This window comes from Syngnathus scovelli, chromosome 17, assembly GCF_024217435.2.
Source record: "Syngnathus scovelli strain Florida chromosome 17, RoL_Ssco_1.2, whole genome shotgun sequence".
In the NCBI taxonomy this organism is placed as follows: Eukaryota; Metazoa; Chordata; class Actinopteri; order Syngnathiformes; family Syngnathidae; genus Syngnathus; species Syngnathus scovelli.
In genome coordinates, this window is record NC_090863.1 from 4,928,975 (window position 1) to 4,954,617 (window position 25,643).

The following is a 25,643-nucleotide window of genomic DNA, read 5'->3' on the forward strand; positions in this document are numbered from 1 at the left end:
CAATGGGATTCGATGAAATGCTGCACACCTGTAGCACTCGATATCGCTTCTGCAGATTCTCAACGTGCTCCTGCTGTTCCTCCTCTCCCTTGCTCGCTAGCTCTCCCTCGCTCTCTCTTTTTGTATAACCACTGCGGACTGGCTCGAGAAATTTCATTGAATTTGGGAGTTGGAAACAGTCCCTATTGCTCTGTGGGGCTTTAGTTATACTTGAAAACAATATGCATCCGACGCTGGTGCTACAACAGCACCGCAAAGTAGGCTAAAAGTAATATTTTGTCGATCTTCATTGCTTTTTGATTAATTTTCGACTGGATTTTTCAATTAATAATTCAATTAATACCTTTAAAAAGGCATTTTGCGACTTGGCGTCGACTGAAAATCACAGACGTCACAGTTGCTCAGAGCACAGCGAAGTACCAATTAGGACTTACCTGTTTTCCGGGTTTAGTCATGTGATGTTCGCAAGCTAAGCTGTGATTGGTTGTTACCTGAGCCCTCAGCACTATTCCTTTTCATGCCAAGAACGGGTCCTTTACTGACTGATCAATTGAGGGGGAATCCATCCATCCATCCATTTTCTGAACCGCTTAGTCCCCACGGGGGTCGCGGGCGTGCTGGAGCCTATCCCAGCCGTCATCGGGCAGTAGGCGGGGGACACCCTGAACCGGTTGCCAGCCAATCGCAGGGCACACAGAGACAAACGACCATTCGCACTCGCACTCACACCTAGGGACAATTTGGAGTGATCAATCGGCCTACCAAGCATGTTTTTGGGATGTGGGAGGAAACCGGAGTGCCCGGAGAAAACCCACGCGGGCTCGGGGAGAACATGCAAACTCTGCACAGGGAGGGCCGGAGGTGGAATCGAACCCGCACCCTCCTAACTGTGAGGCGGACGTGCTACCCAGTGCGCCACCGAGCCGCTGAGGGGGAATCTCAAATAAAAAAAAAACAATATTGCAAATAAAAAGATATTAACATTTAAGATTGCCAGCCTTAATCTTTTTCAGAGCAGAAGGAAAAAAATATCTTTAACACACCTCACACCATGATAATCCCTCAGAAACACCTTTGTTACTTTGATGGCAAAGAAGAGCAAATGTTTAGATTTGGCCAGACTGGCACTACTATATGTGTGTACTCAGTTGTACTGTAGTTTCTCTTCTCAAGGTTTACGGCGATCTGGTTTGAAACTGTCACCTTGCTGGCTCCGCAGTGGGCCATAATGACACACAGTAAAACCTGGATGCAATAGCAGAGCCACAGGGAGCAAAGAAGCCAAGCACAGCAAATGCTAATGATGGTAGTGGAGGGACTTTTTTGTATTAGTTCTGTAACTAATTAGAGAGAGGAAATGGAGCAAAGTTTTCTTCTGATAAAAAAAAATATATATATTGCTATAGTGAAGATTTAGGGAGCCCTGGAATTATTATTAAAATATCCATTCGGTGATTAAAGTCCAGTTATGACAAAATCTGAAGACTGTGGAGAAGTGGAAAAACACATTTTCCATGGATTTCTTATGTGGGTTAGCACAGTGAAATAGTGGTGATCACATCTGCCTCACAGATGAGAGATTTTGCGTTTGAAACCCGAGTTTGCGTGTTCTCTCGCCATGCAGTCCAGGTGGTAGCCTTCTCTGCCTCTCGCCAAAAGCCAGCCAGGATGGGCTCCAGCTCCCCTGCTATCGTAATGAGGACAAGCAAAATAGAAAATGGATATCCCCAGAGGAAATAGTGTACAAAATATATTTTGGTATGATGAGCAGAGGGTTGGCCAAATACTATAAAGCAACACAAGTCACACCACACCCTCTCAATACAGATAGTAAAGATGAAAAACATATTTATGTGTGTGTGCTGGACGGAGGTAGCATCCAAACATTTATTCACGTAACACAAATGACATTTTGATTTTTTGCGCATTGTGGGCAGCACAACAGCGAGCAGCATGAAAGCATTGCGCCTTTCCGATGCGACCATCAGCACCATGGACAGCGGCCAAGCTCTCTGCCGGCGTACACGGAAGAGCGAGCAAGAAGCTTAAGAGCCACATGCATGGGGCCAATTACACTTGTGCTATGGTGGTGGCACGGAGGCTCAAGTTGAGAAAATGAAAAGTTAGTGCACACGATGAACCTAAGCCAGGGAGGCTGGCCAGATGAGACTCTGCGGGGGCCGAGTCCTGAGGGTGCTTTATGAAGTTCTTTCCTTGGACTTGCTTTTTTGCCCACTGATTTAAATGAGGACAACCTCCACAGATAGCTTCCGGGAATTATTATACTTCAGCATGGGCAAGTACCAATACCCGAGTATCGACATCAAGGTATCGGTACTCGTGACGGACACCGATACCGGTATGAGCCACTCTGTCTTTTACGATCAGCAAAAAATACTATGTCGATAAAAAATATGTATTTTATGAAGAATCTTCTCATAATGTTAAGGGAAAATGCCAAATTAAGAAATACAAAATAATCAGTTATTCTTTCATTGGAAAATCTAATGCATCAAAAGTCCTAGTGTCTATATGTTATCGGTCTAAAAAAAGATACTGTAGCAGATGCTGCCCACCACAAAAGATGTTGTGTTACAAGGTTCCCGTCATCAATAAAGTATTTTCTATCATACGGATGTGAGATGTAAAGACCAGGCTGCGAGCGCAGATCTTCTTTCAGGTGCCGTGGTTAAAGCGTGTTCTCGAGATAGTGCTGAATCAGCGCAGCAACTGTCATACAATACTTTGTGTCTTTTTGGACATGTAATGTACAGAGGTCATGCGTTCATTAGAAGTAAAAAAACCCAAAAACAAAAAAACACTAACCACATTACAGTTAGACTGAAAATGAGATTGTTGGATTTGCATTTGGCTCATTTATTCCTCCTCCATCATGCAGCAAAAAAAAAAAAAAAAGAATAAATAATGGGCTTCCTGCAGATTTTCCAATTCCTCTCCTGGATGTCCTTTGCATGACAATACCGAGAACAAAAGGCCTCAGACCTCTGCTAAGAATGCACAATCCCAAAGCTGGTTGTTCGCATATCACAGCAAGATGTTGCTTTTGACGGAGGTGTGGATTGTGGAAGCAGGTAGCTTCAGAAAATCACAAAGGTTGAGAAACGTAGCATCTTTAAAAGCATCTCTGTGGAAATATATAGCTGGGGGAACAGCCAACTAAATAAAGACACCGTCCCTAGCAATCATTTTCTCTCGCTTTGCCTTCTCCGCACAGGTGCCAGCAAGCAGGAAGACGAGCCGCTGGCCATTCCGTGGCTGGCTAACAACAAATTTACACTGTCTGATTTCGTAAAAGCCACTTTAGAGTGCCCTCCCCACCCACCTTCCCTGAAAATAAATGTAATGGGAAGCGCAACCATCATAAAGCCAGATGTGCAGCAAAGTTTTGTCTACATTATGTCGCATCCACAGTCAAATATGCCTCATTTACAAAACGAGGCAAACAACCTTGAGGCGCTTTTGCATTGAGTAATTACGAGCTTTCTCGCAGCACAGTGCGCAATAACAATGGCGCACAAATGTTTCCAAAATGGCCGATAGACCCTGTTTGTTTCGAGTCGTCCGCCACTCCAGCACCTATCACAAAAGTACATGAACCTTTTTGTTTTTCCACTTTATTTAAAAGTGCCTCAGTCTGTCGGTTATCATCAATTTTGATTTTATTTGAACAAAGCTGCACCAGCGTAAATGGCAATGCAAACAAATGTAGGTCCTTTTTGTACTAGTGCCAAAATCGTAAGTTGTTTTCATGTGAGCGCACGCTTGAATTGCTCCATCTGCCAGCCTGAGTGTCTCTGAAGGTAATTTTTTTTTTTTTTTTTTTTTACCATAGCAACCATAAATGGTGGCTAACAGCTAAACCTCCACTCAGATCCACACAATCACCTTCATGCACCATTCTCATGGCCGGATCATAGGGGGGAAATGACATGGAAAGTTTCTCATGATGATGAAAATACCCTTCACAAACGTGAGCAGGTCTATCAGCTGGAAAAAAAAAAACAAAAAAAACAAAACAACTATTCATCATCAGAGTCTTTTGTCTCGGCGTGCTTTGTTATTTTGACAAAGACAGTAGAACTATTCATCATGCTAAATGGAGAGAGACGCCGCACGTCCGTATTTTGGATGTACAGTCTTGAAGCGCTCCGAGCTACAGTCGACGCCGCCGGCCAGATTCATTTTGAGCCACAGTCGAAGCTGCCGTCCGGATTCATTGGCTCGGAAACGACAATGATTTATGGCGCGTGATTTATGGGGATTCTTAAGTTGGGCAAAACGAGCTCGTCTCGCATGCATGAGTGTGCTGTGTAAACTCATTTGAAAGTAAAACTTTGTTGCGAGGGAAGGGACATCTCCACCAATATGTGAACTTTAAAATTCAGCTCTCTTTAAATGTTTATTATTAAAATTCCAAACCACTTTTTGCGTGCAACTATGAAAGGACACTAAATGAAGCTAAATCCAGCTAGCGTGGTAAAATAGCAAATGACAGCTGCTTGGGGGGGAGACATTTTGGTCCAAGTTAGCCTGAAATGTTGCAAATGCCTCCAGCTCAATTTTGTTTACTCTCCGCATCCCGCTTGCGCAATTTGCAGTTTAATAGCCTGAAGATTAGAGAAGCTGTTCCATTGGAAATCTTGCTTACATTTTAAATGTGCTTAAGTGTGACAGTTGGAATTTTCATCCTTGTACATTTTTACCTTCTAGAATGCCTGTGTGTGTGTGTGTGGGGGGGGAGGACCTTTAACTACCTCATCAAACTTTGAGGTGTTCTCTTGACCAGTCCAGAAAATTCTGGAACTTCTCTAATGGACCTGGACCATCCTCTTGGTCTTCTTTCAATATTTCAAAATCTACGTGACGACTAATAATTACAAATAAACCTTTGTGCAAAATAATACTTCCTCCCTGAGAATGCCACGCTGCCTCTGAAAGAGGTCAATATGCTGGAACACATTTGGGTCTTACATGAATTAAAGAAAATGTCAGCTGTAAAGATGCAACGCCTTCAACGCACGCGCTTAATTATTGACAGATGCTCTCCATGCTACCTTCTCCTACCGAGAGATCCACAACAGCTGCATCTCACCTCTCAACAAACGTGATGCCAGACAAGACGAGTCAGAAAGTAGTAATCCCTTCCAAGTTCTGTTTAAGTGCAGAGGACACACACATGCGCACACACACATACACACACGGAAATTGGCAGCAGTTTTCCCCACTTAGGATCAGAGCGAGCAAATTGTACTGGTCGCCAGCCAATTTTAATCAGACATGTCCCCAAACATTTTTTATGCTGACGTCAAAAAATGACTGCTGACGTCAAAAAATGACTTTCCTTTTTTTTTTCTGGCACATCAGTGCAAAATTCAGCTTTATTAGGAAATGTAATAATACAGTGCTTAAAGTTTTGTCGAATCTTGTTTCCTAATTGAATGATCATAATATTTCCATCTCACAATGGAAACAAATTAGGATGATTTTGAAATGAGGCGTTTACGGGGTAATGAAACAACGCCATACAAATCCGTGACAACGCTCGTTAAAAACGCATTTGGTGCTCCACGGGAATGGCCCTTTTAATATCCATTCAACAATATATCCGCCACCGTGCATTGACTATGCCGCTTATAAAAACCCGCACCGGAAACAAACTCCTAAATAAATGTTGTCATTTTTTATATACGAGCCGACGATGACGAATATGTTGGCCCTTAAGAGTTGCATTTGTCTCAGCGCAATATAAAACGCTCGATCGCATAAACACGGCCGCACGGCCGTTTTCACCAAGCGGTGTCATTTACTGAGCCGCGCGCACATAACGGAGCGCCTCGGAAGCTTACAGCACAGGTGTCAAACCCAAGGCCCGGGGGCCAGATACGGCCCGCCACATCATTTTATGTGGCCCGCGAAGACAAATTGTGCATCAAATTCGTCTCATAACTAGAATTACAAATTATCTTCACTTTTAATTGTATATATTTTTTTTAAATATTTGACCAGTTTTTACTCGTCTGATTTGAAAACGAGTTATTTGTCAGTTTGTTTCGTAGCTTTTACTGTATATAATATGAGGTGCTCATACATTTATTTGGGTTGACAGTCATAATGGCCCTCCGAAAGAAGCTATGACTACAATGTGGCCCGTGAAAAAAAAGTTTGACACCCCTGGCTTACAGTAAAAGAAAACATATGTGCGTCATCGTCAATGATGGCTAACTACTGTTATTGCTCTCGCTTCAAAAGTATCTTGATACGATATGATAAAAGCATGCATCCACTTGATGAATTATGCATGGGAACAACTTTTTGATCCGTCCTTTTTGATCCCACCGCTATTTGTCAATTTTGCCTGCTAGCTTATTTCCGATGCCGAGCTGGCGTCAAGAAAGCGAGAAGGCAAACATTTGCATATTTTTCGGAATGAGTTCTCGTCTCCACAAATGTAGAAACTTGACACGATGAAACGAGAGTTGCTCGTTTGCGCTCTTTTGTATTCAGCAAAGATTTGGGAAGAGGAAACAAGACAAACAAAACATCACCTCAGGAAAGAAGTGCGCTCGGGAGGAAAAACATGCTTTTGTTTGCCAACTGGGATAGCGGATAAAAAAAATAATAAAACCCTGAAACTGTTTCCCAGTGGCGACTACTTTGTACTGACTACCGAGATGATTTTGAGATATCACCCCAATAAGTCAAATCCAAGAAGTATTCCCCACAAAAAAAACGTAACCACAATCTTTAAATGGAAAGTTCAAGTCAGCGAACCCAGAAGGAAAAGGTCATCTCATCAATCCAACACAACTTGATTCCTAACCATCAATGATTTGGTGCAGTTTCATTTTGCCGATTTTGATGCCACATCATTTTAGTTGCAGCTAAGGCCGGAGGACAGCGCATCTGTTCCGGCGTCTTACGGTCCACGTCCAGCCCGTCTGCACCAGTTGATGGGAGAGGCAAGTTGAGCCCCGTGAATTCATCTGCAGCCTGGAGACATTTCACATGGCTTTAAATGTATTTAGCTAACCGAGCTAAGCATGCGGCAAAGGGCTGCTTTGTGGCTGCCCTAAGATATGCGATTTAACACTCTGCCTACCTCAGAAAAGCCAGCGACTTGGTTAAAAAAAAAAAATGTCTGACCTAAATAGAACACGGCCGAGATGCCGTATTCTGTATTCCTCTCAAGATTTCAGTGTGGAAAATGGGAAATATTCCCAATAGGCTTATTGTGAAACAGGCGAGAAAGCTCTGCTAATCTGGCCCAGGGCAAGACTTTGTCAATCTTTCATATCCTCAAGGGTCAATTTGCATCAAGCACACATTTAGGATTGGAATTTTATTCACAAGTACAATAGCAGCAGGAACATTTAAGTTGACAAATATGATGATGTACTGCTGGCTGCGTGACAATCCCATAGTCACATATTAATTAATGTCTAGAAAGAAGGGAGAAGGAAAAAAAAAGAAAAAACTGCAGACAGCAGAGACCTCACAGGTGGCTATGGCTTCATCAACAACTAAATTAAAGCAACTTGTCCTGATCTTCGGGATGGTTAGAAGAGACCCCGAACGAACAAATGACAAAGCAAGTTCGAAGGCAACAGGTGGCGGCAGCAAACGCGCTTCCAGAACGAGCTGGAACTCACCCAAATTGTTCAACTTGGCCTTCAGCTTGTGATCTCCAAAGAGCAGGAGAAATTCCAGGATATTTCAACTGGAATGGATATCGAGGGATTTGAGCTAGCTTAATAAGGTGTCGTGAGAGTTGGGTCTGCTAGCTGCCTACTATTGTCGATGCTTTTCCAAAATAATGATGTTCACGAATGGGTGGTAGCTGGAGGCCTTGCACGGTTCATCGCTGGAATTTGGATATTTGTCACATGTATCTTCAAGATCCTTTATATGAACTAAATTGTGAAAATTAAAATGAGTAACTCCACATAAGAAGGCCAGCGCTGAAATTCACCAGAAGCTCCGAACTGTAAAGCAGCCAAGCTAATCACTCGCCCACATTGCTGCTTTAGCCAAAATGAAAAACACTCAAGTGGCTGATGTTCTCGTTTCCATCAATCACGCCATAAACTAGCATTCCATTCTATTCCCCAAAACTCCAAAGCACAATCTGTGGGGACATTTTATTTTATCTGAACTATCACAGCATGCAGACTGATTTTTTTTTTCCTTCGGACCGACATGCCCGTCGCTCTTTTTTTGGATAGCTTCCCACATGAGTATAAATAGATTTTAATTAGCAGTTGCAGCCATGGCCATTTGTTCATCGAGTTTGGAAGAACAGTCCAAAAACATTTTATGCTGAACATGAAAGATTGAGTGAAAGTTAGAAGAACAGGAAGTCCCTAATGGCTAATCACCAAAAGGTGCACATGGCTGTCGGGAAATAGTTACGACTGTACCACAAAGCTGCAGGTTGCATGTTTGGTAGCTTTTAAGCAAAGTCCACAACCCTTTGAGTAATGTGGTCAAAGGCTCCGCCCCCTGGTCATCATGGTGACAAAAACCAGCCTTGCCATTGGCCCAGCAGTATAAGGGGCGGGGCATAAAGGTGCCCACAGGGTCAGACAGCCCTTTTGACTGTTTATATAGCAAAACAATTTTTCAAATAATCTTAAGTATTCCAGCTTTTGAATTCAATGCTTTGTAAGAAGCTTTTCACAAGTGCCAAAAGCACATCAAGACCGTGGATGATGTTGTTTACTGCGAGTACAAAAATAATGTGCTCTCATCCTTTTAGCACAACGACGACATTATTCGTCCGTGTCTGCTAGGTTGTCATGACCAACGTTGCCTGATTTAAATCTCACCCGTTTGAATCATTACACAATTTTTATGACAATAAAGTAAATCCACCTTTTACTTGTTAGGTTACGGATTCTAGTTATTGATCTGACTCCAAATTGCGATCAACACTTAACACATATATTGCTATGTCCTAATCCACACACTGGCGCACCTAACAATTTTGCGAGTTCGTTCTGTCAAAGAGAAGACCAGTAGATCAATCAGACCAAATTTACCAATTTATTCCTGACAAAGCGCACTAATACAGGCCTGGGTCCCGGGTCCCTCACACTAAAACTCGTGCGTTTTTGTGACATGCAAAATATTGTGAGATGATTGGTGGATGGCCATCTCCTCCCCGTGTCGGTGCTATCGCGGAGGTCAGGTGGTTGGAATTTCCCGCGAAGTCCAAGACACATAGACGTGCTGTTGTTCTCATTCCCGACCTTGAGATTATCTCGTCCGGTACTCCCTGTCTGGGCCTATACACAACACTTCAACGAAAACAAGTTCATGCAGTTTGCCTGCACATTCTTCGCCCCCCACCAATCCACACGTGCACTCTAATACTAGATATTAATATGATTATAAGTTTAACACAACCTTAAAAAATATGTTTGCAAACTCCCAAAAGCACATTTCCCTTTATACTTAAGCCTTGGGCGATTCGTAGCTATGCCAAAGTCATTCCACGTTAAGTTCGAAAGGCTTCCTAGTCAGAGGGGAGTTTATGTTACAAATGTACCTGAAATATTGAATCATTTTATCGCTTCGAAATTGAAGATTAGGAGAGTCTCTGTCGATCCTGAAGGCTTTTGAGGTTGGGAGCGTCTCTCTCGGCTTTTCAGCACTCACACAAAACACGAGGTTTTAGAACTCATTGTAATGAAGTGTGGAAAATAATTAGCTTCAGTCTGGGGAATTATCATGTATGGGATTCATACACTGCGTATTGTCATGCAGACAAAGCGCGGCTGCCAGTGTCTGGTTTCATGTTTCAAAAGGAATACGATCCATCGGCTCACCTGGCAGCTGTCTTCCCGTTTTTTTTTTTTTTTTTTTTCCTCGAACAATCTGAACCGCTTCACCTTGATGCAGACTAAAGGGGAATTTTGACAAATAAAAGTTAAAATTGAGGTGTTTTTTTCCTCCTGCCTAAAACTCAATTTACAGTGGAACCTTCAAAGTCAAACATCCCAAAAGTAGGTCAACCAATGGTTTCTGAAAATATGACTCAAAGCTGCAAACAACCCCCAAATTGTAATCAACATGTTTTTTTTTTTAAGTTAATTTGATTTAGTGAGTTTTTATTTTATGTGGACTTTGTTTTTTTTTTTAATAATTGACTTTTATTTTTCTAGTTTTAAGAGGGGATTGGTCGGATGTATTTATTATTTATATTTTTTAATTTTCTTACTTTGCTTTAGTTTTAGTAGTTATACAAACACACACACACATACACACGCATGGTGTGACGTTCAAACCGGAGGCAAGTACAGCAAATCAGCTGTTTGGTACTTTTGCTCCCACTTGCTGATGCAGGGCTAACAATGTGTAGATTACAAATGAGGCCGTTTTATCTTTCAGTCACACAATGACTTGAAAAAAAGGATTCTCAATGCTAATAGCCAGAGGGCATCAATTAAGTGCAGCAATGTGAACGGAGCTCCTGAAGCCTTTATCTAATCAGCGTGAAATGAATTAAATCCTCCTTTTGCTGAAGTGGCAAAGTGATATTTGAACTCTGCTAATTGTTACATAAGCTTCTTTGTGGAGGAGAAATGATTACTGTCTTGAAACTTAACTATTACCTATTTGCTTATGTTCATTTAAAAAAAAATACACCACACTGTGCGGTCTATCAATTTAAACACTAATATAGCGACACCGGACAAAAGGACTAAAAGGGTGGTGCAGGATAATTGCATAAAACAGATCCATGCCGCCCTCTGTCTGTTATATGCTTAAATTGTTCCTTTTTGCCCTAAAAATATATTACACTCGTGAGGCTGTAGCTCAAGTTTTTTTTGTCACATTTTCCAAGGGTGAGTTGTAGTTTTTGACTATTTTATGTGGTTGTATTTTACAGTAATAAAGTGGCTTTAAATATTTTTTTCTGGACAAACTACTGTTCCTTGTGTATAGTGTATGCATGAAGTGTACTTGCACGGAGTCACCGTTGCAGCTGGACCTCAGCATAACTTCGATCTGTGATGGAAACAAGGACACATAAAGTAAACTGATTAATTTGCTGCCCTCGGATATTTTGAAAATATGTATGAGGTGTGTTGAGTGATCCCAACAGATGTGCTCTGAAAACAGTAATCATAAATAATAAACCTGTGCGATAATTACAATGGTTTGGTTTGTGAGCTGTTAGTGGTCTCAAGTAGGCCACACAAACAATGAGACCAGAAAAAACACACTTGCCATTATTTTTCATGCCATGGCATCTCTCAGAATTTAAAAATCACTTGAGATGTTCCAAATTGGTGTGTACCTCGCTTAAATCCAAAGGTTGCATCCTGATGGGAGGCAGACTGACACCGTGCATCTGCTGAGCAACATGGTTACGTCATCAGATCTATTGGCCTTGGGGAGAGAAGAGCAGACCTGGTCAGACAACGTCACCTAGTGGAGACATAGAGAACTTGGCTCTGCTGTCACAAGAACCTCGAGCCAGTGGACTTTGATTGACTGGCAACCAGTTCAGGGTGTAACCATCTAAATACGGCATTGTCTCGGATGTAATGTAGTGTTTTAGTGATCGAAAGTCACACAATGTAAAGACAATAAAATCTACCAATATTAAAGATATCAGCAAGTCACTGGACGTTTTATCATATCACATGAGTATGACGTGGATTAAATGTTATTCTTCGCCACAAAGAACGCATATTGCTATGTTATTTAACAGTTTATTGTTTGTTTTCCAGATGATTAAATAATTCTAAATAAATGTCAGCGTCGCTGTTATTGTCATAGTGTCCATCAGGGAGCGCTCGCGGTCCAAGGAAGAGGTGCCAATGTTTCGCCTTCCATTTAAAGGAATAAAGCCCCCCCATACAACCCACCAATTTAGCGTATTCAGACTTCAAAATCGGGTTACAACTGTTTGAAACCACCAGGGAACATTGTGACACTATGACATAGCACCCTATGCAATTTGCATTTTATGTACTATATTCACTAGAAGTCGAACCCCGAGGGACTTTCCGTAATTTAACCCCTGCGTTACAACCCGTGTGTTTATTTGTTGGTCACTTCTGCAAAACACACAATTGGAAAATGAGGCACGCAGCGTGAGGTTCTTTGAATGAGAAGAGGAAGAAAGACATCGCGAGCGCAGCTCACAGTGACTATCCGGCAGGTTTGTGAACCTTACGGGTGAGCCCGGAACCACTACTTCTCGCCGGTCCTGGCCCATTAAACTGTACCCGAGAGAGTTGTTAATAACTGTTGTGTGTCACCAAAGCCGTTCGTGGGGATTTGAAATCGGTCGTTGTGATAATTTGCATTAAGCACCGTACTCGACGCGCTCCCTTCCAGCCCGTCTGACTTCCGATCGCCATATTTTCCACCCTGCCCGCCATTATTTTATTTACTAAATGCCGATATCCCTCCGCCGGGTCAGGGAGTATTTTGAAGAAATTGGTATCCGGTTTTGAGGGATGTTTTTGTTTCAGTTTTACCATTGACGTTGTTTCGAAATCGCTACGTCCACGACATAGCTATTTCTCCCCGCTCGCGTCAACGCGGAAATAATTTTACGCGCGGTGTTAGTTGGGTCTACTTTTTGAGCAGCCAAGCGGGGGCCGTGCTTCGGTGCCACTTATCATTAGCCATGGCCACAGTTCCAGGCTGGACCGAGGCGCAAGCATCAACTTAATTTTGCGAAATTTCATCACCAATTCGCAGTTTTTCCTCACGGGAGCCGACGCGGAGGTCCCATCGAGCTCATGTTTATTCGTGCATGTGTGGCGAGGCGCTTGTTACTGCGTGGCAGGGTGGCTACGAGCGTCTTGTAACTGGCCGCTGGGTCCCGCAGCTTGTCGCAGCTGAAGAAAATAGAACCAGTTGCCGAGCGAGCCGTCGGCGACCCCCCTCCGAGCCGTCGCCTGGCGTCTCGCTGTGGATTCGAACGCCGTCATGGAGCCTTGACCGGGATTTTTTGGGGGGCTTTTTTACGAAGGTGAATGCGAGACATTTCTGGCAGCAGACTTGGGTGGCTAACAGCAAGTAGCTACATAACCCCAACTCGTGCGACGACAGCTGTCATTGGAGAAAGGAAAGTGATCCCCCCGCTTCACTCCTCCCAAATGCGTGTGCCAGGGAAGCGCTTTTTCTGACGGATTTCAAGCAGCGCTCCTAGCATCAAATGGGCAAAGTTGGGAATAACCTTGCGGCGCCGGAATAGAACGATACGCGCAATGCATTTTGAGAGCTGCGCTTCATCGGAGAGAAGCTAGCTAGCTTGATTAACTCGCTAGCTAGCTAGCTAGTTGAGCAAACCTTGACGTTTCATCCCCTCCAGCCATTCTGGACATGAAGAGGAAGATTCACTATTCGTAGGGGCTGGAAGGTATGGCAAATTGGCATTTTCTTAAATTTTGTAATTTATTGTTTGTGGAAGCTTGGACCTCCATCTCCTGTTGTCAATGGGGGGTGGAGGTGTGTGTAAGTGTGTGTGTGTGTGTGTGGTGGGGGGGGGGGGGTCGCCTCCATGACTCGGACTATTCAACAAAACATTCTATCGAACGAATGTATCACGATCGCTGTATTTAAATGGGAGTTGTTGTAATACAATCGAAACATTCACACACTAACGGTGCTCGTTTTATCGGTGCAACGGGAGAGCTAAAGCCAGGCCATTATGTAAGCATCCTCCCCACTTGTGTGGCATTGTAGTTCACCAACACACTTGCGTTGCATTCAATAGACCTAGCCTTTGTGCGTGCGTGTGTGTTGGGCACAGATGCTCATCGCCGCCTGGGAAGTTGGCTCATCGACTAGTTATCATTATCATCATCGACTGATGTAATGTAGGGTTTTGTGAAAATGCTGCATAAGTGATGACTTCATCTTTCACTTGAACTCATAGGAAGCATTTACACAGAAAAGTGAACTTGTTTGCTCAGTGCGACACTTCTAAACTCCTGCCAGAACCAAGTGAAAAAAAAAGTACATTGAGTCTCATTGCCATGCATTTAGTTGATTTTCTTTCTGTTATATAGTAGTTCAATGCAACAGGCGAGTGTGTGTGTCTGTGTGTGTGTTTGCAAGTGCTTTGTACCCAAGCTGGAGTTAACAAAAGCTCACGTTTGCATGTGTACACTGGAGCCCATGGCGGTAGTCGTGACTACCCTGTGGGTTCACCTCAGATGCTCCCGTGTTGGGTGTGATCGTCGTCCGATGAGCTGAGCCAAGATTTGTTCGCCATTGTCAGTTGTCGTATTTGGCCACGTCGCTTGGTGTGCGATTGTGCTTTGCAAGTTTAACGATGGTCAAAACAAAAGTTTCTCCCAGTGATTCTCTTGGTTTCAGCATAGCCCGGATACTCCTTTGTATATCACTCGTGTCCTTCTAATGACTTGTATGTCTTGTGTTATTGGACCACCATCTGTCTAAAGAGCCCGTAGGCATAATGAGAGCAATCAGACACAAGCGAAAATGAAACGAGGTAGTCAAATGGTGTCAGATCCCCTTCAAGATTTGACGTCTTTGTGCCAAAAAGTGTTTGGGAAAAGAAAATGTTGCCAGGTGATTTGCTTACATTCGACTCGACCAAATGAGCCCAATCAGGGTAAACATCTTCGCAAATACCTCCCCTCTTCTTGTCCCTGTCGTGAATTTAGTCATTGAGAGTCTGGTACCGAAGAATGAACACATAAGGATGATGCATCGGAATTCAAAGGGTTCTTCCCTGGCCAAAGATCCATCCCTCCACAAAGCTTAACCAAAATCAGTTTAGTAGCTTTTGCATGAATGATACCGAAAAGGCAAACCGGATTATGAAAACCTCTTTGCTTATACAAAATATGACATTTTCATGCATCGTAATTTATCCCAAATCCGCCCTAAACTATTTGGACGTCACCGCTTACGTCAACTAAACACCAGATGAGTGAATAGTACATTTTTTTTGGCAAAACATTTGCAGTGTCAGTGCCAAAGTGATTCCCTTTCAAATGGAGTTTGCCAATTAAAAGCAAAGGAAGTAAAAAAAAAAAAAAAAAATCCTACTGATGGGAATGCCTCAGGAAATGTGCCACCGTGATAGCGTCTTTGTTTGTTTGTGTCAGAATGTCATCAGAGGAACCGACTGTGGAGCCCTCTGACCAGGGCTGCTCACCTCCCACCAGCCTTGCAGGGGCAGAGAGTCCGGCTCATGCCGACCAGCGAGCACGTGGCAGGCCATGCAAGGAGGCCGCCGCCACCTGCCCAGCCCAGGCGCAACTCTCGGCTTCCTCTGAAAACCGAAAGAAGTATGTTTTCGCTTTTATGTCAAGGCGTCATTTTGATTGTTTGATGCGTTGGTGAGCGGCCATTTTTTTTAAATTGGAGGCTGCCTCTTTGAGCCTTCATGTGTTTTTCACAATAAAACAACTTTAGTGATTTTTAAGAAACTTTGTGGAGGGGTGGACAAATTTGGTGCAGGGACCGTCCCTGGAAAATGAGAAACAGAAATATCCCTTGACACCATGGTGTTCATTAGAGTGCCACGATACATCTTTCCCGATTGCCGCTATTCACATCAGGGGCGAGGAACACGCTTAACTGCAACATTGATGCTAATTTTCTGCTAGCCCATCTATGGTGTTTCATATTATATACTAGCATTAAGCTAGCAGACCCCGGGGAATTTATTTTTGTGAAGTCAAGTGTGAACCATGATGATCTTGGTGTGCACCAAATAAGCGAGTGCACTTGATGAACTGGCAAGTCAGGTTGTGAGTTGATGTGATACAACCCCCTTTTAATCCTGGCAGATGATCAAACTGCAATCAAATATCTCTTTTGATCAAGGACTCATTACTATGTTGTGTGTTTATCTTTGATTATTGGCAATTGATCACCGCTACGAAGTTTGCGGAGCTATAAGCTAGAAAGGCAGCATCGTTAGCTCTCTTACACAGTGTTCAGTTTTGGTCTACCGTGATGGACTTGTACCAGGTCCTGGTCCTACTCGTGGTACGTTGATTCTGTTTCCGTTTTCTTCTGTCCCGGATTGAAATGCTCTTTAATGGTGTGGATGTCAAATGACGTTTTTGGTGCCCAACCTCGATCAAGAGGAGGCAAAACCACTCGAGACCTGCATGCAGCAGTCTGTTTTAACAGGAGGTGACGTGCAAGAGCAGCCAGCTGACTGCCGCTCATGACGCAACCACATATTGAGTCATGGAAACCACGCTTCCTTCGCTGAACAGCCTATATTGATAATTAGTTGCACAAGAAGCCGGTCAATTTCAACATCCAAGTGCCATGCAATGAACGCTCCGCTTTTTTATAATTAATTTCCCTAGTCTGCGAAAATGTATACTTTTTACTATTGATAAGGAACATTAAAGTTGCTGCGGATACACCCTGGACTGGTCGCCAGCCATTTGCAAGTGGATGAACCTAAGAAGTATGTTTTTGGATTGGGGGAGGATGCAGGAGGACCGGACAACCCTCACACGAGCCTGGGAAACACACTGCACAGAGTTAGCCTAGGCAAATATTAAGACACGATACACTCCTTTGCCCACGTTCCATCTGTTTGCCAGTCCATTCCAATGCCATGCGATCCCTGTCATGTTTTCCAGGCAGCACACTGTTAGCTGGGACTACTTACCACAGCATTATTTTCACCTTTTTTTTTTTTTTTCCTCCCTTGCTGTGGTGGGACTGGGGAGGGGAGGAGGAGGAGGAGGAGGGGTGCATAGATGAAAAGTCTTTCTGCATGGCAAAATTTCTGCATGGCTCTCTGGCTTGTGCTGAAAATGTATTTTTTGTGGGGAATAATACAGAGGAACATGTAAATGAAAATGTTGCCTTTTCTGTTGCAGTTGTACACACAAGTATTTAATCATGTCTGACTACTGTGTTTTTTTTTTTTTTTTTTAACTTAACGTTTGAGGTCACTGAGTAAAGCTCGATTCAACACGCAGTTGCAATTGCACGACTGAAAGGTGATGCTGATAATGGGCAAGTCGACTCAACACGGATGGTGTCGCTGATATTTTTTTCGGTACAGTAACTAATGAAAAGAAAATCTCACACTGTGGGAATGCCTTGCAATCTATATTCTCCGACAATGAATAGCTTTTACAATAACCGGACACACCACAGCAGCCGGTTGTGCACGGTGAGAATTTGCCGCGTTTGCAAATAATCCCAGTTCTCTTCGTGGCCAGTGGACAAATTCCCCGGTATCCTTCCGCTACGATAGCGTGTGATTCGCACCCCTCGTTCTTGTCCCTGGTGGGTAGTTGAGTAGAACTTTATACTACCAATATTCGAGTGTCATATTTCTATATGGCTTAAAATGCCAATAAAGCTCTTCTTTGGTTCAGCTGTGCACACATTTTTGATGGCTGGCTAGATAGATGGCGCTCAATTAAGCTGTGCTTGCAGGTAAGTGTGAAATAAAATGGCAAGGTTTGGCTTTATCCCCCTCATACTTTTGGGTTGTTACTTATCTTGACATGGAAGTGATTTTAAGGGAGGGGGCCATTTGGATTCCAGCCACTGATTTGTGTGTGTGTGTGTGTTTTCCTCTTCTCTCTCTGGTGACATCAAAATGATGCCAGCCCACTTCCTGCCATCTCCTCCTCCTTCTCGGAGCGTCTGCATCCTTCTAAGCACCCCTGAGACAAAACTTCTCTCATTTGGGCGGTGTTTGCTTTTCTCGTGTAGCATGTTAACAGTCGTATGCGCTCCACGTGCCGCCTCCGAGATGATGTCAGGAAGCTGACAAAGGCTCCCTACTATTTAAGTCGTGTGCACGCGTGAGCATCCAATTTGTATGAGCCGGCCGGCCGGCGCGCAGTCGGATGCTTGCAAGTGTTGACGTGTGAAGTGCTGACGTAGCTTTTTTTTCCGTGCGTTTTTATCGTCTTGCTTCTGGGACAGTCTCCCGTAGTGGGGCCACACACGAAGGGGTTATTCCACTTTTTTCACAAGTGTATATTTTTGTAGACACACAGGAAATGTTTTTTTTTTTTTTTTTTTTTTTTTTTTTTTTTTTTTAAGCAAGCAGTTTTAACAAGATTTGAATGACAGTCATTTAGTGTATACAAAGGGTTTTCGGTTTACGAAGTTCGTGGCAAACGCTGTTTGGTGGTTACGGCGTGCAGTGGACTCGTATGTGTAAAATATCGATGCTTGGTATCGGATGTGTTCTTTTGAACGACAGATGCCTGTTGAAGCATTATCGAAACTCATATGCGATATTTTTTTTTTATGTATTTCTTCCCTAATGGCAATACGAAGCAGATATGCTATCTTTCCAGCCCAATGATAGCCTGTGGCTACATCAAATTTCCATTGCCTGCATTTATTTGCTTTTGCCTCTTTCTTGCCTCAGGGGCCGCACCAGAGGTAGGGCTATCATGGATGAGGAAGACAGTATGGATGGAACAGAGATAACAGAGTCCATTGGCCCTCAGGACACAGGTAAGAGCACACTGAAACGGTCGGTCATTCAGTGGAGGCTGCATGAGAGCTTTTTCATGCTACCTTGACCTTCCTCTTCAGGGCTATTAAGGAAAAGCTTGGGCTTGGGCGAGGGTGGCTTTCGAGTCCCCCTCGCCTCACTCTTTCGCTCCTGCTCTAAGATTACCATTGAGGAGCAGTGGGAAAGAGCCCAAGGCTAATGCCTCATAAAAGCTTTTTAAAATCCCATCAGTCTCTCCAGACACTTTTTTTTTTTTTTTTCTAAATGAGTGTAGTGTACATCAAGTCATGTGATGCTGGCTCCGAGTTCCCATTTATTTTCATGCTTGATACCCTGGCGAGTGGGGGATCTTGAATTTTTGTTTATTAGGTCGACCTAGCACCCGTCGCAGATGTATATGATGTACACACGGAAAAATTACACAGGAGCTTGATTTGAAGAAAATTGATGTGATATCGGTCAGGAAAATTGCTATTCAATCTTTTTGCAAAATTGTTCCTGTACGACGGCGCCTCTTTTGAGACAGTCTCGTCTAGCCGCTGCTTGAAAGTGACTCTCAATCCTCCTCCCTGCCGAGCTGACGGATAAACTTTGTGAATATGTAAATGAGCAACACTGTTGCATAACAGCGGGACATAAGGTAGAGAAAGGTTCGCCCAGAGACGCTTTTTTAGAAATGTGTAATTGACGCTCCCTTAAAAAAAAAAACGACTACGACTTTATTCATATCCGGCAAACAAAATGACATTTTTCGACAGACTGATCATTCCATTTTTCTTTCACCTTTAGAAACAGAAATCCAAGCAGGGGAGACTGTGGAAGTGGTGAGCAGTGATGCGCCAGAGGAGGACACGCCCTCTCCAGCTCCTCTTCCGGCTCACGGCCCTCCACCCGAGACTCTTACAGCGCCGTCTGTCCCAGCAGCAAGTCGAGGAGTCCAAAGCAGGTCAGCAACAACAAAGCCCTCGACTGTGAATTTCCTTCCGTGCGAACTTGCCCGTGCGCTTGCATATAATGAAACTCAGTCATCGGTTGGTTGACTGGTAGCTTTTCCTCCTCCCCAGTGCCACGGAGGTTGTTATCAGTCTTTGCCGTTCATGCTATCAATGTTAGTGATGGAAGGCAAAAACAACGGCGGGAGATTAATAACAAGGTCGTCTTTCTGAGTACAAATGTGGGGAAAAAAACATGTCTGTCTACATTACATTATGTGGCCTCACCAAGGAAGTTATCTTGTCATGGCCGAGGTTTGAAATGATAGCTAGCTAGATTTGAACGTAGCTTCCATTCACTTAACTGCACTCGCTAATATAAACATGCGTAAGAATGAGCACAAGCTGCCCGTAGCCGCGGCTGCTACGTGGCTAGCATGACTTATTCATGTGGCGTCAGCCTTGCATTGTCTTGAAAGCTGTCGATCCCTTCTTTTGAACTTGCGTCGCTAAGCGGAGGCTAATCATTCAGCCGAGGAAACCGAGGCTGCCGGCTGTCCCTGAACGACAATGCGAGGCGGCGCGTGCACCCGCGTGTGCATGGCAACGCCCCACGCTCACGCGTTCCGTCTCTATTGTCGTTACCGGGAAGATGCTGTTGTTGTCTACCTATCTCACGGCCTGTATCCACCGGTTTCTCCTTTTCAGTGAGCATCTTTGTGCCTTCTGTTACTGCGGGACTCGCAGCCTGTTGGGTCAGGGGGAACTGCGAGCGTTCAGCGCCACGCTGCCCGTCAACGATCTCCTCAGATGCAAAGATGGGGAGGAGTCCGTGAACAAGGGCGTTAACGGCGCCGGGTCGGCTGAGCCGCACGCGGCTGGTGAGACCACCTCAGGACAGCAGAAACTTCCCAAGTAAGAGATAGTCTTTGCCTCATTTGGAACTCGGCGGGCTTCGTTCCGTGTTCCCGGCGGGAGCCGTAATGCGCTCTGGCAGCTCGCCAAACCAACAGTTGATTGGTTCGTGTTGCCATGTGATTGGTCAAGGCCAGCCCTCGCCTGTGTCACATGACCTCAGGGGAGGGTGCGCAGCGCAGGGGGGGAACAATCGCAATTGATTTGTCAGTGAGGTGCGTGAGAGAGGAAAATGTTACGTTAGCGTCCTAATCAGGGGTGAAGTCTGCAAATGTGAAGCCGTTTCTTGAGCCGCAACAGCAAGCGTCTTTGTGTCCATGCCAGATGACAAGATGGCTCTCTTCTCTTCCTCTTCCTCCTGCCCCTCCCACACACATGCACTCTATCCATTTGTTATCTTTTTATTTTGTTGAAAGATGCACATCCTCCTGTGGTCTTAAAAAAAAAGAATAAAACTTGAACCTTTGTGTCCAGCGGGTCTGAAAAGAGCGAGGGCGATCCAGACCCGGCAAGTCGATTTTGGGATGAGCTCTCTCATGTCGGCCTTCCACAAGATCTCAACGTCCGGTCTCTCTTTGAGTCAGGTAGGAGTCGACGTTAATCTTCAGTTGTTTTCTTACCTTTTGTTTCAAATTCTATCTTTTGATGTTTTGCATACAACAGGCGAATGCTGGGCACATCAGAGTTGTGCCTCATGGTCCGAAGGCGTTTGCGAGGGCGAGGGACAATCTCTGCTTAATGTGGACCGAGCCATTGACTCAGGGAGCACAAAGGTGAGTTTGGGCGGGCCATCTTAATGTGTTGGGGAAGGCATGCCTTCCTCACTGAGGCACAGGAAAGCCGACGGATCAGTCTAGCTGCTAAAGGTCAGCTCAGCCCTGTGGCTCTGTCAACTGTGAAATGGAAAAGGTCACGCCACTCGACCGAGGCCGAGCTCTCGTGGCGGCTTAGCTACGTAGCACGCGCAAAGGCACTTTGCTGCGTTTGTGTTTGCCACCTCTCGCTTGTGTAGTCTGTCGCCAAATCCTTCACTTGAGCGGCTATTCAAGCGCACTTCTGTCACAGATGGAAGAAAAAGTTTAGTGGATTTTGAGTTGATGGACAGACAGTTGAGAATGAGTCAATCCAGCAAATGCAACATTTGACTATTGGGCAGAACAAAGACATGCCTCTTTTTACTCAACCCAAGTCTCTCTCTCTCTCTCTCTCTCTCTCTCTCTCTCTCTCTCTCTCTCTCTCTCTCTCTCTCTCTCTCTCTCTCTCTCTCTCTCTCTCTCTCTCTCTCTCTCTCTCCCTCCCTCCCTCCCTCCCTCCCTCTCTCTCTCTCTCTCTCTCTCTCTCTCTCTCTCTCTCTCTCTCTCTCTCTCTCTCTCTCTCTCTCTCTCTCTCTCTCTCTCTCTCTCTCTCCCTCTCTCTCGCCCGCTGCAGCACTGTGCATACTGTAAGCGCCTTGGAGCATCCATTAAGTGCTGTGCTGAAGGATGTACTCAACTCTACCATTACCCCTGTGCTGGGGCAGCAGGGGCCTTTCAGGATATCAGGAGTCTGTCGCTCCTCTGCCCAGAACACATAGATTTGGCCATGCACAAATGTAAGCCACCTTCAACGACATCATCAGCCGTCAACTCCCAACGATTGCCTAGCTCACGTTTGCATTTTCCTATCCACAGTTGTTGACGATGCAAATTGCGCGTTATGCGACAGCCCGGGGGATCTACTGGACCAACTCTTCTGCACCAGTTGTGGACAGCATTATCACGGGATCTGCCTGGACATGGCCGTGACCCCTCTGAGGAGGGCCGGGTGGCAGTGTCCCGAGTGTAAAGTCTGCCAGACGTGCAAGTGAGTCAGTCAACGGGCCAACAGGAATGAGCCTAATTTCTTTCGGATCATTTCTGAAGAACTCGGTCATTGATGGCCGTCGTCAAAACAGTCATAGGATTTAATCCGGCCACCTTCTGCAGGAACCCAGGAGAGGACACTAAAATGCTGGTGTGTGACATGTGTGACAAAGGATACCACACGTTCTGCCTGCAACCTGCCATGGATGCTCTGCCAACCAATGGCTGGAGATGTAAGGTAGGTGAAACCTGGCTCCGTGGCGCCGGATTTGGAATTTGCAAATGTCCGAATGGCTCGACTGACTAAGTGTCCTTTGCCTGGTAGAACTGCAGGGTTTGCATCCAGTGCGGAACTCGAACCAGCGGGCTGTGGCACCACACCAGCCTGCTGTGTGAGAGTTGTGTCCAAAACCAGGATCCCGCTCTCAGCTGTCCTTTGTGTGCCTGCATCTTGGACCCTGAGCATCACAAAGACCTTCTCCTCTGCCACACTTGCAAGAGGTACGTTGAAAAACAAGGCTTTCATAGGTTCAACGCCAATTTCGGTTATTCCAAATGAAAAAAAAAAAGGTCAATATTGGAGTTGTAACAAGCCATCAAGAAAGAAAAAAACAGAAAGAGGAAAGCTTCCAAAAGTAACAGCTTTTGTAGTCTCTTTTCACATTCTTTTCTTAGCACCATTTTTTGATGAGGAAAACGTGTTACAGAACGATAAACAAAACACACAAGCATTAACGACTTTGCGCTCTTTTCAGATGGCTTCACCTGGACTGTGAGCGTCAGAACTCGGGCCAAACGGAAAACCACCCCAGAGAGGACTTTGTATGCTCCAACTGCAGGTCTCCCACTGCAGTGTGCGTGCTTCAAGCCGAGGATATGGAGACTGGCCCAGAGCTTTGCCCTCAGCCGGCCTCATCGCACACAGACTCCGAGACTGGCTCGCAGCTGGCTCAAAAGCACACGGACCTAGAAACTGGCATTCGCCCGCTTCCTGAAATGCACAATGACCCCAAACCGGAATTACTCGCTGCTCCGTTGCCCTCGGATCCAGAGCCTGCCGAGGATGCCGTCCCGGTGGAGAAGCCAGCTACGTTTGCCCAAGAGCCTGGTGGGTCCCTGTTTCCATTCATCATAAGAGTCTAATCTCTCCTCAAAATATTATCCATGTCTTTTTTTTTTTTGGTGACATGATGATCCTGTACCTTCAAATAAGTCTTCACACATGTGAAGCTTAATTCCATCGTATCAAAACAGGAGCAGCCACGTCTTGGCAGAAGCTCGTGTGCGCCACTGCTCCAGCTTGGCATGCATGTGCTCATCTGAGAGTAATGAACGGCATCGGGATAGATTGGTGTGCTGGGGATGGAGTTGGCGCTGCAACTGCCCACACTGTCTAGACTCCACTGGAGAGCAGAATTGGCTGCTCGGAACGTATTGTATTCTTACGGTTATTTTTCCTCGTCTGTGTATTATTTACATGTGATGCGCTGATGGCGTCTTTAAGCTCAAACCACGTTCCAGAGAGCAACGATATTAGTGCCTTCTCCGTAATTGTATGAAGACACTTTGGGTTTTCTCCAGGTACTCTGGTTTCCTCCCACATTCTAAATTGGACGCTTGTTTGTCTATGTGCGACTGGCTGGCAACCGGTTGGTTCAGGGTGTACCCCGCCTCCTGCCCAAAGTCAGTTGGGATAGGCTCCGGCACACCCGTGACTCTCGTGACCCAAAATGGTTTGAAGTACAATTTCACTTGCCGTCAATTGCGATGGCCATTATATATTTTTTTGTCTTCGTCCGTACAGGCCTTCCTCTAATTGACCATGAGTAAATAAACACCCCCGGTATATGAAGTCATCTTTCCCGGAAGCTTAAGTGCGCCTGACTTTTAAAGGCTTTGCTGTGTTAATCACAGCAGTGTATTTATCTCAACATCACCTCATTCACTGTAGGCCATATAGGAAGGTGGGGGTGGGGGGGCAAGCGGAGCATTAATATGAATGAGAGTGTGTGTTCAGCTGGGTCAATAGCTAAGCACCAGAGACTTGGAGGGAGGGCCATCTCCTAAATGACTTTCTGGCATGGGCACCGGATGAGCACCTGCAAGCTGCATAGTCGCAAGTCCAGAGCAACAGGCCCCGGGATGTTGGTTGCCATGGTGACTCCCTTCCTTGGCAGAGATGCATCGCAGGTGCATGCGTGTGGGTGTCGGGATCAGCGTGACATGGGAACTTGTGGGTGGCCCCGTAAGACTAAACTGTGTGTACTGTCTGCCGGTGTATTTCTTTCAATGGGGGTTGCCTCAAAGCCAGGCCTGACTACTTCTATTCATGACGGGCGGGCGTTGATATCGTTGAGACGGAACCCATCAAATCAAGACACTGAATGGAGGGGGGTGATCATTTGCCTTGTTTTCATTTGGTTTATCCCATCTTTGCTTTGAATCATCACACGACGTACGGTAAGAGTGAGTATTTTGGAAAACAAACCTCTTATCTTTTCTCTCTAGACATCTCCCTGGGGCCAGACGTTAAGGGCGAGGTGTACAAAGCCACGGAATTCAAACCAGGTTTGTTTTTAATCTTCTCTTCTAGTGGCAGATGTGCAAATCGTTTGTTGTAATGGCGGCACCTTTGGTCTTTCAGAAATGAAAGCAGCAGCAGCAGCAGCAGCAGCGAGAAGCCGGGTCATACCTGCGGACGCTCCCGCGGCTCTGAGCCAGGAGCGTCTAACGGCGGAGGCACAACCGGCGCAGGAAATCGCTTTACAAATCAAGCCAGCAAACACAGAGACCGCCCCCGAGCAGGGCGCGCTCACCCCCAGCACAAAGGATCTGAAGGCCATCATCTCAACCACCAAAGAACTAAGTACTGTATCAGTACCTCTCACAAATCAACCGATGGAAGTCTCGCTCTCCCAAGGTTTGCGTATGGATGTAGCCATGGCTTCTTTTTTGGAAAGTACCCCTAGAGACCTTAAGGACAGGACGGAGGGCAATTTCCGCCAGGCCTCGGCGTCCCAGGAACTTGACGGGACACCGGAGAAGATGTCACATCTTTCGTTCCCCGGCTTGTCCACGGAGGAGAAAGCACTCAAGACAAGTGTCGAGCAGTTGAGCGAGATGGTCGCCGCTCCTTCCCATTCCGTGGCCCGAGGGATCAACCCGGCGCAGACCTTTGGCGAGCACGGCGTCGGAATCCCCACCACTACCCTTATACCGCTTACGCCCAAGATCGGGATGGGGAAGCCTGCCATCACCAAAAGGAAGTTTTCTCCAGGGAGGCCGCGTGTAAAACAGGTTGGAATCCAAACATCCTGCCAGTGATTTAATTCGATTTTACGTCTGCGTTTTACCCGGCGGAATGTATTATTTGGTATCGAAAACTTTGTGTTACGTCTGTTTGAGGGTTACGTCAGGCCTCAACTTTATGAATGAAGGTGGATCGGGCGTCTGGTGTTAGTTTTTTTTTTTTTT

The 25,643-nt window shown here is 45.3% G+C and overlaps 2 protein-coding genes and 1 long non-coding RNA gene across 11 annotated transcripts in view; 1 reads left to right on the plus strand and 2 right to left on the minus strand.

Moving 5' to 3' along the window:
• Positions 1-406, minus strand: part of dpp6b (dipeptidyl-peptidase 6b) — a 36,785-nt gene extending 36,379 nt beyond the window's left edge. The window contains exon 1 of one of the 2 annotated variants that reach the window (XM_049746383.2): positions 29-406. The gene's annotated coding sequence lies outside the window, so the exon portion shown is untranslated. The remainder of the gene's footprint in view (positions 1-28) is intronic. The other variant, XM_049746385.2, reaches the window with a different exon arrangement.
• Positions 407-10,651: 10,245 nt separating this feature from the next.
• On the minus strand, positions 10,652-12,476 carry LOC125984505 (uncharacterized). 2 transcript variants are annotated; one of them, XR_007486981.2, is made up of 3 exons: positions 12,178-12,476; positions 11,324-11,415; positions 10,652-11,031 (listed from the first exon to the last, which is right to left on the minus strand). It is a non-coding gene; the product is annotated as an uncharacterized lncRNA (long non-coding RNA). The 2 variants fall into 2 exon arrangements; XR_007486980.2 differs by having other exon boundaries at positions 11,324-12,476.
• A 183-nt stretch (positions 12,477-12,659) lies between these two features.
• kmt2cb (lysine (K)-specific methyltransferase 2Cb) overlaps positions 12,660-25,643 on the plus strand; it is a 36,467-nt gene continuing 23,483 nt past the window's right edge. For 6 of the 7 annotated variants that reach the window (XM_049746367.2, XM_049746368.2, XM_049746370.2 and 3 more), the window contains exons 1-14: positions 12,660-13,405; positions 15,126-15,308; positions 18,392-18,480; positions 19,271-19,427; positions 20,122-20,328; positions 20,803-20,912; positions 20,992-21,101; positions 21,757-21,919; positions 21,999-22,170; positions 22,293-22,407; positions 22,495-22,670; positions 22,925-23,277; positions 24,678-24,737; positions 24,814-25,466. In XM_049746367.2, the coding sequence (XP_049602324.1) occupies positions 15,127-15,308; positions 18,392-18,480; positions 19,271-19,427; positions 20,122-20,328; positions 20,803-20,912; positions 20,992-21,101; positions 21,757-21,919; positions 21,999-22,170; positions 22,293-22,407; positions 22,495-22,670; positions 22,925-23,277; positions 24,678-24,737; positions 24,814-25,466 (2,547 nt within the window). In that variant the 5' untranslated portion in view covers positions 12,660-13,405; position 15,126. The remainder of the gene's footprint in view (positions 13,406-15,125; positions 15,309-18,391; positions 18,481-19,270; positions 19,428-20,121; positions 20,329-20,802; positions 20,913-20,991; positions 21,102-21,756; positions 21,920-21,998; positions 22,171-22,292; positions 22,408-22,494; positions 22,671-22,924; positions 23,278-24,677; positions 24,738-24,813; positions 25,467-25,643) is intronic. The other variant, XM_049746374.2, reaches the window with a different exon arrangement.